Here is a 13,977-nt window from a genome sequence, read left to right as displayed (position 1 = left end):
TTTGCCATGATGACAGTACATCATATTTAACTAGATATTTTTTCAAGATACTAGTACTCAGATTAAAGTGACATTTAAGAACTTAACTAGGTTAATTAGGTAAATTGGGGCAATTAGGCAAGTCATTGTATGACGGTGGTTTGTTCTGTAGACGATCTAAAAATATATTGCTTAAGGGGGCTAATAATATTGACCTTAAAAGGATTTTATTTTTATTAAAAATTGCTTTTATACGAGCTAAAAAAAAAAGAGGAAGAAAAAATATTATAGGAAATACTGTGAAAATTTCCTTGCTCTATTAAACATAATTTGGGAAATATTTAAAAAAGAAAATACACAGGAGGGCGAATAATCCTGACTTCAACTGTATATGATTTCATGCACCGGGTGGCGTTTATTTAAAAAGAGAGAGTGCATGGATAAGATTAATGTTAGCCTGTCAGCATTTATGGATGGTAAATGTTTCCATCACTTTCACTTTATCTCGGCGTCTATTTCCAGATTACATTTGGAGGGATGCCAGTGTCGGCCAAGCCCAGCTCAGGAGGCCGAGAAAACTACATCGGCTGCATGGAGGCCATTCATTACAACGGGGACAACATCACTAACCTCGCACGCAGGAGAAAAGTAGACACCTCCAGCTTCGTACGTGCCAAATTTACAAGTCTATTTTTATCACTGCTGAGCTCTCCAGTGCCTTGTGGAGATTATTCAGTCGCTGTATTGAGGACTGCTGTGGTTGGGTATTAAGTTAGTCTAAAACTGTGATCCTCAACCTTTTAATTACAAGACCTATTATTATTATTTACATAATATTTACAAGCTTGACATGATGATGCAGGTTAAAAAATGTTAGATACTTCAGCTGATAGGCAAATAGGTCTTACAACTCTTACATTTTTTATTATTAATAACAGAAACTGCTGTGAGGTTTAATTAATGTAATGTAATGTATTATTATTTGTAATATTTTAATTATTATTAAAATATATTGTAATTGTTACTGTTAACTAATTATTTTCATATTTTTAATATTAATTTTAAAAAGTTATTATTTAAAAATTGTTCAATTCCAAAAGATAAACATTTCTGTATATAATATTTCAATATTATATTATATTATATTATATTATATTATATTATATTATATTATATTATATTATATTATATTATATTATATTATATTATATTATATTATATTATATTATATTATATTATATTATATTATATTAATATATTGTATTGTATTATATTATATTATATTATATTATTAATAATAATATCACTGAAAATATTTTAAATTTATTATCAAACCTTTATAAAATAACATTTCAGTTATGATCACATCTGAATGCTTTTTCATTTAAATAATTCCTCTTCTGGGTTTAAAAATGAATGCATGAAACATATTATTGAATTTTCTAAGGTTAGTTTTAATTCTTAAATCCACAAATGGTATTGTTTCAGAATTTTTTACTCAATATTATATATAGAAGCTTTATATAATCAATCCCTTCAGGATTGATTGTGCCCAATGGTTCTTGGGATTAAAAAGAGAAGCAAATGTACTTGTATTTTATATTTTTTTACAGCAAAACTCAAAAACATAAGCAAATATTGCTCTAATTTTGAGAAAACCAGTCACTTAAGGCCACAAAAATAAAATAAATACCACTGGAAAATTCTGGAGGCACTGTATAATTATGAAAATGTCTTTACATATTGAAATGTTACATTAAATGTAAAATACATAAACAAAAAAAAGATATATTTTTAATATGCGTGGTTGCAAACAATTTATATGAGCTGAATGTAAACAAACAAATCAGGTAGAACATTACTAAATAATTTTTTTTTTTTTTATTCAGCCCATACAAAATGTTTGCAACCAGTTACATAAAAACAAATAGTACAACTAACAATGTTCCCAATGTACTGTATTTTATCTAACTAAATTATATTGTTTTAAAATGTCCAGTGGATATAAAAAGTTTTCACACCCCTGTTAAAATGCAGGGTTTTCTGTTGTAAAAAATAAATAAATTACAATAAATCATTTTAGAACTTTTTCCACCATTAATGTAAACTATAACATACTATACTATAACTATAATGTACAATTGCATAAAAAAACAAACTCAACTCTTTTTTTAGGTGTGGGGAACTAAAAATAAAAAACAAAATGATGTGGTTGCACACCTTTAAAGTAATACTTTGTTAAAGCACCATTTGATTTACTGTAGTTTAAGTTTTTTACAACACAGACCCCTTGTGTTTTACCAGGGGTGTATAGACTTGTTATGCTAATCACTGTAGATGATTGCTAGGAAAGTGTGTGTTCATAATAGAAATGTCCTTGAGATTATAGCATTCAATTTTCAGTGTCCAGAAATCTCCTTTTTAAAGAATATACAGTTTTTTTTTAATCAAATTTAGAAATAAAAAGTAGTACTTTTTAGCTGTTTTATCTTAAGTCGTCATATATTAAATCATTTTAAAACCCAACCCCATTGAGAACCACTCTTAAAGAATTAATTTCTTTTAATTAAAATCAACAGCCATCAAAAACAACCCCACTGGTTTTCTTAATGCCCATTTTAGGTGTTATGTGGCTTCAGTGACCGTTCTAATTGGATTCTTTGTATTGTTTACAGTAATCTCAGCTCCCGAAGGTTTGCATTTACATCTGTGTATATCTCTTTAAATATTCAGTAGATTCAAATTCCTGTCCCTTCTCCAGCCTCAATCATAAGCACCGATTTCCTTCCCTTTCCCACAATGCTCTGTGTGTGTGAGAGGATGACAGACGTGAAGTGAGAAGTGCCGTTAATCTGTGTGTGTCTGTGGTCTGTGATTATTCACGATAACTAATGAGTTGCGGTTGTTATCAAACTCTGTGCTGGAAAAACCAGGACATGCCAGTTTAAAAGTGATTAAATGAAGTTTTTGTCTGCCAACCTTAGTTGACAAACAACATTAGATTCACCTGCTGGATTTCCTGCAGATTCAGACTAGTCTGGATTTGCTAGAAAACTGCACAAAAACATCTTGAGCTGGTTTTAGCTGGATTTTCCAGTACGCGAACTCTCCAGGTTTCCTGAAAAAAGCCTCCCAAATGTATCTGCCCTCTGAACTTTGTTTGTGATAATTCCTTCCTATAGTGCTATGTATTCAATTATTTAAAGGGACAGTTTACCCAAAACTGAAACAAATTCACTGTCTGTTAGTTTACTCACTCTTAGACCATACAAGACATATAGGGGACTATTGTTTTCAGTAGAAAATGAAATACAATTTTTTAGCTGAAATTGAAGTATCAAGAAATGCAAGTCAATGGCTATCGGCACTTTGAGAGTTATATTATAAATATAATAATTAATATAAAAATATATTATAAATATGAGAGTTATATATTTTTGACTATATATCTAATATATCCCACAGGATATATTATATTTTATTTTTGTTGTTATGAATACCACTTTTAAGTAAACCACTAGTTAGTATCACCGTTTTAATAATTTAGTTCTTTAAGAATTTTAAAAACCCACTGTAAATCCTGTAACATTGCGATTAGCTGTTATGGTCTGTAAATGCATGTTTATATAGACAGTTAATATATATATATATATATATATATATATATATATATATATATATATATATATATATATATATATATATATATATATATATATATATATATATATATATACATATATACATACACACACACACAGTTAAAGTATGCTGTATTCCATTCGTTTAAAGTGTGTGCTGCACTATTGAGCTGAATTCACAAAATTAAATCACAAATCAAATCACAATATCAGTGAGAAAAATCAAACACCTTTTTGGCTTTTAAAGGAGCTTTAGGCAGTTTTGTGAAAAACAAGGTAAACATGTATGCTTCTGAGGTCATTTTTACAGGTGCAGGCATAGAAAACTGAATTACAAAATCTAATTTTAGTGTATTACCATCCCTAGAACTACAGCAGTAAAGTCATATTAAAGTAAGATTTTTAATAATTTATTTAAATATTTTTTGTTTGTTTGTTTGTTTGTTTGTTTGTTTGTTTGTTTGTTAGTTTGTTTGTTTGTTTGTTTGTTTGTCTGTCTGTTTGCTTGTTTAGTTTTGTTTTTCTGTACCTAGTGCACTTGGACAGTATTTCGTACCAGTTTATTTCTATTTAAATATTGAAAAAGTAAAATGTTTCTTACTGTATTTGACCTTTGTTACTGAGTGTCTGAATTGTTTTTGTTTATACAATTTTATTTTGTATATTTAAACTAACAAACAAATAATTAAAAAGAAAATCTAATTTACCTAAAAACATACTAAAAAACGATGTACATTAATGAATACAAACACAAATAGACAAATACAAAAATAAATAGATCCTTCTATAAAACGGCATAAGGAGAACATTTTTATTTTTGTTGTTTATTCATTTTCAGATGCAAAACTTGGTGTAATGAAGGCCTTTATTGTGCGTGGCACTTATTTTGAACGCGTTTAAGTCAATTGAAGTCAAAATCGGCTCAAATCGGAATTTCTGAATTTTACGCTTTCAAAGATGATTGAAACTCCATGCAGCTCCAGGACTACTCTAAATTGGAAATAAATGAATGATATGTGCAGTGGAAAAGAGGTTTTCGTCTGCCCCTAACAAATGAAATTAAATATGTAGTCTAATAGTTGTCTTCAGTGGAGTGCGTACAACATCGTTTCCTAATCCACGAAAGAAGTAAAGAGTAAAAGTAAAGAGGCTGAATAAAGGAGGCTTGTTCTTTATCCTCACACTGCAGATGCTCTTTTTAACTGTTCTCTAGTAAAGCATTCAGTTTTTACACTTACAAAGTCCACCATGTAAATAGCAAATGTACCATGGTGCGACGCAACTGACTCTTAAAGGGAATGTAAGATGAGACTCTGATTAGTTTAATGCAGGTTATGCTCAAAAAATACTCAAAACTCATTAAGAGAATAAGCACAACCATGTTAGACCATGCACCGGGTTGCAGAGCGCATTTTTCATCCTTAAAATAGCAAAAGTCAATTCAGGCACGCCCTTAATGCTTTTGTGCCATGTGCTTTAGACTTTGCGCCTAGATCATTAAAATAGAGCCCTGTATGTTTATGTTTACTCTCTAAGAGCCAATATTCATTGACTTGAAATATATATATATATATAAAGGTCTTTAATATAAAAATTTTCTCCTGGAGTAAAAAAAAATCATCTTTATTTTAAAAAGAAGAGATTCAATTCTTTTTGGTGAACTTTCCCTTTAATGGTCACAATCATTCCTATTATTAATTTTCCCATATGCTTTTTTCATCCTCCTACCAGCATAACCTGACATTCTCCTGCACGGAGTCCCGAACATTCCCTGCCTTCTTTAACTCCACCAGCTCCTTGCAGCTTCCAGGTCGGACTGATGCAGACACAGTGTCGGTCAGGCTTCAGTTTCGGACGTGGAACCCCAGCGGCCTGCTCTTCTTCACTCCGCTCATGCCTGGAGGGGTGGAGGTCAGTCTGGTGGAGGGTAAAGTTACAGTTCACATCTACGTCACTCTGGGCAAGAATACACGCGTGGACATATCCTCAGGTAACAATACACCCCCACTTCTGTCACTTTCTGGACTTTCTTTCTAGATTTCAGCTTGCACTTTTGCTATATATACAGTGGAAGTCAGAATTATTAGCCCCCCTTTGAATTTTTTTCTTTTTTAAATATTTCCCACATTATGTTTAACAGAGCAAGGAAATTTTCACAGATAATATTTTTTCTTCTGGAGAAAATCTTATTTGTTTTATTTCAGTCAGAATAAAAGCAGTTTTTAATTAAAAAAAAAACATTTTAGGGACAAAATTATCAGCTCCTTTAAGGCATTTTTTTTCGATAGTTTACAGAACAAACCATCATTATACAATAACTTGCCTAATTACCCAAACTCGCCTAGTTAACCTAATTAACCCAGTTAAGCCTTTAAACATCACTTTAAGCTGTATAGAAGTGTCTTGCAAATTATCTAGTCAAATATTATTTACTGTCATCATGGGAAAGATAAAATCAACCAGTTATTAGAAATTTAGAAATGAGTTTTTAAAACTATTATGTTTACAAATGTGCTGAAAAAAATCTCTCTGTTAAACCGAAATTGGGGGAAAAAAAATAAACAAACAGGGGGGCTAATCATTCAGGGAGGCTAATAATTCTGACTTCAACAATATATATATATATATATATATATATATATATATAAATATATATATATATATATATATATATTGTTGAAGTCAGAATTATATATATATTAAGGGTGTAACAATACGCGCATTCATATTGTACCATCCGGTACGAGACTTTCGGTTCAGTGCGCATTACAAACCGAAAGATTCAATTCAGACTAACATCTAAACAGATAAAAGGGAATAAGTACAAAATATAATGTTTTCAGTGCAACAACGCTCAACATGGCATCCTAAATGACGTGGCATACAACATGCTTCCCCCGCTGTCATGTTAAACAGTAGACCATCGCTTTTGAACTCAGAATATCACTTTAATAAAGCATGCACTCATTAGCAATCTTACTAGCTTCTGTGTCAGCCTTGCTGCCCCAGCAACTCTGGACCCCCGACACAAAAGAGCCAACCTCCAAACACTACTGCAGATACACTACAATAGCTTGCAAAATAGCGAGTAACCTAATGTAATCCCAGACATCTCAAGTCTCCCGGAAGCTTCAGGAGACTCCTGGATGCCAGCAAAAGAATGATAATCTTCTGGAAATCGCACGTCTCCCTCCCCAGTCCTTAAATACATTGCACGCACACGCCCCCACCGCTTTTTAGATATGTCGCGCACCATCACCGCTACCAAGAGAGTGGTGGAAAAAAAAACATCTGAGAGATCTCAAAAAGAGAATCCGAAAATGTCGGGTTTTAAGAAAATATTAAATGCAATAGAGCCCATTACAATATTCCTTCATAAGCCCATTTCAGTCAGATAATTCCTGCTTTCAGATGTACTGAAATGGCAGGTGACAGTCAAATCAAGCAGATCTGTGCTTAGGAAAAGGTGGACACTCATCTTTCTGAAAATAAAAAAAAATACTTAAAAATTGATTGAAACTGAGCTCCATATAAAAACTAAATATTTTTTTTCTTTTTATTTGTTTAACTGCTACAATATTATATATATATATATATATATATATATATATATATATATATATATATATATATATATATATATATATATATATATATATCCGTCTTTCGGATGAGACGTTAAACCGAGGTACCGACTCTCTGTGGTCGTTAAAAATCCCAGGATGTCCTTCGAAAAGAGTAGGGGTTTAACCCCGGCATCCAGGCCAAATCTGCCCACTGGCCTTTGTCCATCATGGCCTCCTAACCATCCCCATATTCCAATTGGCTTCATCGCTGTCTCCTCTCCACCAATCAGCTGGTGTGTGGTGTGCGGTCTGGCGCAAAATGGCTGCCGTCGTGTCATCCAGGTGGATGCTGCACACTGGTGGTGGATAAGGAGATTCCCCCCATTGTGTGTAAAGCGCTTTGAGTGCCCAGAAAAGCGCTATATAAATGTAAGGAATTATTATATATATATATATATATATATATATATATATATATATATATATATATATATATATATATATATATATATATATATATATATATATTTTTTTTTTTTTTTTTTTTATAAGCAGCTTTTTGGGTTTGAGTATAAAGAAGGATTTGTTTTATTTGCTACTAAGCAGAAACCCCGAAAGTATAGCTCTATCATTGTTTAAAGTAAAAGAAAAAAAACAGTATCATACTTTTATGATGTTAGTTTTAATACAAAAAAATTAAATCATAGAAATCCTCTTTTTTTCTTTTTTTGCTGTATCGAAAACCGAACCATGACACAACTGTATCGTATCGAACCGAACCGTGATTTTTGTGAACCGTTACACCCCTAATATATATATATATATATATATACACATACACAAAAAAACTGTAGCATAAGCATCCCAATGATTCATATTGAATGCCTACTCAAAAATGCTTGTTCTTCTTCAAACTTTAAGAATATTCTCGCATCACTTTAGCATAGCATCACATGCATTCAGAACTTCTTTTCCTTCCTCTAGCAAGTATCCAAAACACACAGAAAACTGCATAGGAATAAACTGACGATTGCTCATGCAGGTTAACCATTTGTCTGTGCAGGCTCTGGTCTAAATGATGGACAGTGGCACAGCGTTCATTTTCTGGCACTAGAGAGCATTGCCATGTTGACCATTAATGGAGACGAGATGTCCACCGTGAGAGCTGCTCTGCCCATGCAGATCAGGACTGGAGGAGATTATTTTTTCGGAGGTAAGTGAATCATCAGCATTTATTTTTGAATGGTAATCATTTTAATACAGTTGGAGACAAAAATATGAACCCTCCTGTGAAATTTGTAATGTTTTCCAAATATTACCCAAGTGCTGTTTAAGGGACAGTTCACCCAAAATATGAAGATTTCATGTTAATATCCTCACCCATTTTATTTCTTCAGTAGAACATTAAAGAGATTTTTAGCTGAATCCAGCTGAATCGTGGTTATTCATATAATGTCAGTGAATGGTATTAGTTTTTTTAGATTCAAAATAAACACATACATAAGTCTTAATCAATAAAGTGGCTCCTGATGCCTTACTGAGGTCTTAAAACGATTGATTCGTGTAGAATATTGGACATAATTTAAAATATTATTAGCTTTAATCCTCAGCCTGGCCAAACTCGGCGTATGTGTGACTGTGTAGTCCGAGAGGTAGACAAGAGGTTAGGTGACGCACTTTGTTGTTAGCAGCTAATCATTATCGGTGATTGGGTCACCAGTCCTTCACATATATCATCAAAAGCAACTTAAATACTGATTCATCTGAACAACAGTACAGGTTTCCACTGAGTGATGCTCCATCTCAGATGCCTCTGAGTCCAGAGAAGTCGATGGCGCTTCTGGACACTGTTAACATAGGGCTTCCTTAACTAGCATTTGTGGATGTAGCTATGTATAGTAATACTTAAGGGTGTCACGATCCTCCAAATCCTCGATTCGATTACATTTTCGATTCTAAACTCACGATTCGATTCGATATTCGATTATGAATAATTAATTAATTAATAACGAATTTATTATTTGTAGCCTACCGTTTAAACTACCTGACCTGCATGGTCTTTGTTTTACCCATAAATAAATCATGCAGTAAATGAATAAAGGCAAGTTAGACACATAATTACCACCTGTCATTCGCTTTTTTCTGCGGGACTAGTGAATTGGCAGTGATCTGTGTTGTTATAATGGCGTCGGTAAAAAAGGTGCACAACCAACAGAAACCAGCCAACAGTATCTGAGGTGTTCGCTAAAATGACTAAGTACTTGTGTGAAAGTAAAAGATGGAAGCAGTCTACTGACCCGCTGACTGCCTTGACCCGCTGTCTCGAGCGCATGACAATGTGTGTGCGTCTGTGTCTGAATGAGTGTGTGTGGTCACGTGATGTGCGTTTTCAGCAGTAGTGAGGAAGGAGGGCTGCTCAGAAATGCTACACGCCAGTGTGGATGTGGATCGTTGTCGTTCTAAAATGCCATTTAAAAACAAAGACAGTGTAAACAGGGCCTGAGTGTGTATTTTTCCCGAGCGGATTTGCAACGGGTGCGGGGCGGAGGATCTCGATGCGCCCATCGTCTATCATCCCAACCGTAATACGTACATAGCAGAGCTTGCAAACTGTGTTTTTTTGTCAACAACACGAACGTTGTCAACATAACTAACTGGAAATCCAAAATACTTCCACACCGGCGACTTCATTGAAAGAGGAGAGGGTTTAAGTTCTGTCGACGGGTCTCCTGCGTCTGCAGTTTAACAAGCACTTCAACAAGCATGTTTTTTTCCCGCTTGGCAAGCTAAGCTAACGTGACATGGGGGCGTGGCAGCATCGATGATTCTATTTTTTGATTCGATAGTCGAAGTTGAGCATAAATTTCGATCCTGAGCCCATGTGATGATATGGCTTATAGATGAATGAGGAATCTTGATGCAGCGCCGCCTCAGGGATCAGAGATCATGGTTGTTCAGCTTAGGCTTGCACCCTTCTCCTTTACGCACTGAAATTCCTCCAGATATCTTGAATCTTTTAATTGGGTTATGCACGGTTGAAGGTGAAGTATTTGTTGGCAAACTGGTGATCCTCAGCCCATCTTTGCTCCTAAAGGACTAGACCAGGGGTGGCCAACCCTGTTCCTGGAGAGCCACCTTCCTGCAGATTTCAGTTGCTACCCATATCAAACACACCTGAACCAATTAATTAGGACCTGAACACCACGTGATAATTACAGGCAGGTGTGTTTGATATGGGTTGCATCTGAAATCTGCAAGAAGGTGGCTCTCCAGGAACAGGGTTGGCCATCCCTGGTCTAGACCCTTCTTAGATGCTGCTTTTGTAAATCATCACATCATTATTTAACCAACTTACCTAATTACTAGCTCAGGGGTGGCCAACCCTGTTCCTGGAGAGCCACCTTCCTGCAGATTTCAGTTGCAACCCATATAAAACACACCTGCCTGTAATTATCACGTGGTGTTCAGGTCCTACTTAATTGGTTCAGGTGTGTTTGATATGGGTAGCAACTGAAATCTGCTGGAAGGTGGCTCTCCAGGAACAGGGTTGGCCACCCCTACACTAGCCCGAAATTGCTCCTCTCACAACTTTTTTTGGAATGTGTTGCAGCAGGTCTGAATGATAGGAAAGAGGGTTTATTTACAAATGAAGTGAAGTTGACCAGACAAAAAGCCAAAGTAAATTTGGAAATCACTACTTTCTTTATTTATTTGTGTTTTCTATACTGTCCCATTTGGGGTTGTACGTTCTACAATGTTTAACCTGCACCGAGATTTCAAGTTTTTCTTGTCTCCATGTGCAGGATACTTCCCACGGACTGATCTTTCTCCATCACAGCGCTCATTTCAGGGCTGCATGCAGCTCATTCATGTGGACGACCAGTTTATGGACCTGCAGTCTGTGGAGCAAGGCGTTTTGGGTAGCTTCGAGAACGTCAGCCTGGATATGTGCGCCATCATAGACAGGTAATTCAGTCTCAATGTAGACCGATAGAGAGGCCAGATGTAAATTTGCATACAACTACTCAAAAAATGTGACCAATTTATGCATATTCTGCTTTGCAAAAGTCAACAAGCGCTTTCCTCACAGCTTTGCTTTTCATATGGTAATGTCACGTCCCTTCGCGATAAAGTCAAGCCCCTGCGCGTATCCATATTCATGCATGAACAAATGACTGCGCAAACTAATGCAGAACAGATGCTTGCCTTTGATCAAAGCCGCCGCTGTATTTTGATTGTCATTTTTGCTCAGTCTCTGTAAAAAAGCGCTGTTCCTTGAGTCGGGGTCCTTGATTGCTTTATTAGAGGGAAGTTTCAGAGCTGTGAAGCGGCTTATGTAAGCTACATCTGACTGACTTCAGCAGGAGTTCCTCAAAGCTCTGTCACGTGTCCTGCCCCGTTTGATCAGGAACATGCAGGATCAGGGGAACCTCTCCGTTGATCTGATACTCCTGCAGACAGGATTTAAGAACTGCCAAAATGAAGCTTTACAGACTTACAAAGCAGGGCAGATTATCAAGCAGGGCAATGAGTCAGTGTAGTTCTTCTCAACTGGTGTTGCGTCAGAAGAAGTGGCAACTCAAAATAGTCCCAGGTAATGTATATTTAATGCAAAGAAATATATTTTTTGAAATACAATGTTAATAAATTACACAGAATTCATCAATGTGTACAGAATATTTTCTATAGGATGCTATGATAGGATATGTATGCATATACATTAGTTAAGTCAGTACCAGAGAAGCACATCACAAAAGAGAAGAAATATTATGACAGCTTCTTTTTAATTTCACATTTAATCTCTCTGTGTCTCCAGGTGTGTCCCAAACCACTGTGAACATGGAGGCAAGTGTTCTCAAACTGAGGACACGTTTAAGTGTGCCTGTGAGGGCACTGGATACTCTGGCGCCACCTGCCACAACTGTAAGCATCTCGAATCTAAACACACACATTCATCTGAGCTTATTCTGACAACGATGCCCTTGATGCCCTTCCAGTCGCAACCCAGTACTGGGAAACACCCATACACTCTCACATTCACACACACATTCGTACACTACGGCCAATTTACTTAATCCAATTCACCTATAACACATATGTTTGAACTGTGGGGGAAACCAGAGCACCCGGAGGAAACCCACGCCAACACAGGGAGAACATGCAAACTCCACACAGAAATGCCAACTGACCCAGCCTAGGCTCGAATCAGCGGCCTTCTTGCTGTAAGCATTAGAGATGCGCGGATGGCGGTTACAGCCGCGGGATCGGGCGGATAACGTGACGAAAAATAAAATTTTAATTAAATTCGGGTGGATGGTGGGCGGTTGTACTGTTTTTGTACACATAGCTGGCGCACAAACGAAAAAGCCTAGGACTGACTTCACAGAATGAGAGGAGGAATCGGATACACTAATTCTGGATGAAGTACAGAAGTATTCCTCAACAAACTTCCGTATAGACGGATCAGCAGAGGAAAATCTACTTCCTTTTAGGAGAAACAAGGCCAGTCATTCCCACGACTACAGCTCCTTGCCAAGAGAATTCTATGCATTCCAGCAACAAGTGCTGCGAGCGAGCGGTCCTGCAGTGCAGCAGGGCGCATTGAGGCCAGGCGCTCTCGTCTGAATGTTGAAATGATGTGTCAAAATGCGTTTTCTATTAGGCTACAATAATAATAAAAAAAATTGTACAGTACAGTGCGTTTAATTTAGGCTATTTATTTATTTTTGTCCCTGTGCGCCAATTGGAGACGGAGTTCACTGCTGATATTCTGAGAGCTTTATAGGGGTGCTTCTCAATTCTTATTTGTGTATCCTCGTTTCCTTTCCTTGCTTTCTTTCATCGTCTTTCCACCCCTATAGGATGCGAGGGAAGGAGGCAAGGAAAAGACTTAAGGACAGAGGAATTGAATCAAGTGAAACGACACGTCCTCGTATTGTTTAGCGTCACTTCAAAGCGTCAATTAATGCTGGATTTGACTTGCACGTTTGGATTAACTGCATGTCATTAAAGTCATTCTCTATTTTCTAATAATCAATAAAGAAACATTCATTTAATAATAAAAAGGATTATTATTATTATTATTATCTCATTTGTAAGTCGCTTTGGATAAAAGCGTCTGCTAAATGACTAAATGTAAATGTAAATGAATAAGCCATTCAAATAAAGAGCTCAGTCAGCAGATGGCGGGCGGGTGCGGTTTTAAAATTTGGTCAAAAATGTTAGTGCGGATGGATGGCGGACGGATGATGAGTTTTGTTGCGGATTGCAGATAAAATAATAGCCCATTCATGCATCTCTAGTAAGCATATAATTCAATTCAGAGAAGCAAAGTAATACATATTTTGCAGATTAATTCTATTTTGAAACTAAAACCATGTATCTTTTATCAAGATAAGTGCATATGCTTAAGAAAAAATCACTAAAGAGTTTAGTGCATGACCATAAATGCTATTAATTCAGCAATTAATCATTTTAATTCAGGAAAGAGTCATTTTAAATAGTAATGTTTTGTTATTCCGATATTGTGCATTTTAACAAAATATTTCAATCAAAGAAAGTTTTATTTGTCCAACTGCACAAGCTTAAAAAAAAGTTAAATGTAAATTGATGGCAATTAATGATATGTATGAAGTATGGTAAAATGTTTTGAGATTTTATACTAATATTGTTTATATAAGTATTATTAAACCTAAAATATCCTGTTTGACACAAATGTAATTCCATAATCAGACATTGTGATTTATGTAGATTTAGTCAAGGAAGTAAATTACTTATTAATTTAGTTTTCA

At 35.4% G+C, this 13,977-nt stretch overlaps 1 protein-coding gene across 1 annotated transcript in view; it reads left to right on the top strand.

Annotated features, from left to right (window-relative positions):
* The window catches only part of cntnap2b (contactin associated protein 2b), a 90,585-nt gene that overhangs the window by 44,901 nt on the left and 31,707 nt on the right, over positions 1-13,977 (top strand). Inside the window, 5 exon segments of the mRNA NM_001302242.1 lie at positions 502-645; positions 5,352-5,610; positions 8,250-8,399; positions 10,990-11,152; positions 12,003-12,109. Of these exon segments, the coding sequence (NP_001289171.1) occupies positions 502-645; positions 5,352-5,610; positions 8,250-8,399; positions 10,990-11,152; positions 12,003-12,109 (823 nt within the window).

The sequence above is a fragment of the Danio rerio genome, chromosome 2 (genome assembly GCF_049306965.1).
Source record: "Danio rerio strain Tuebingen ecotype United States chromosome 2, GRCz12tu, whole genome shotgun sequence".
Classification (NCBI taxonomy): Eukaryota; Metazoa; Chordata; class Actinopteri; order Cypriniformes; family Danionidae; genus Danio; species Danio rerio.
This window is presented reverse-complemented; position numbering and strand designations above follow the sequence as displayed.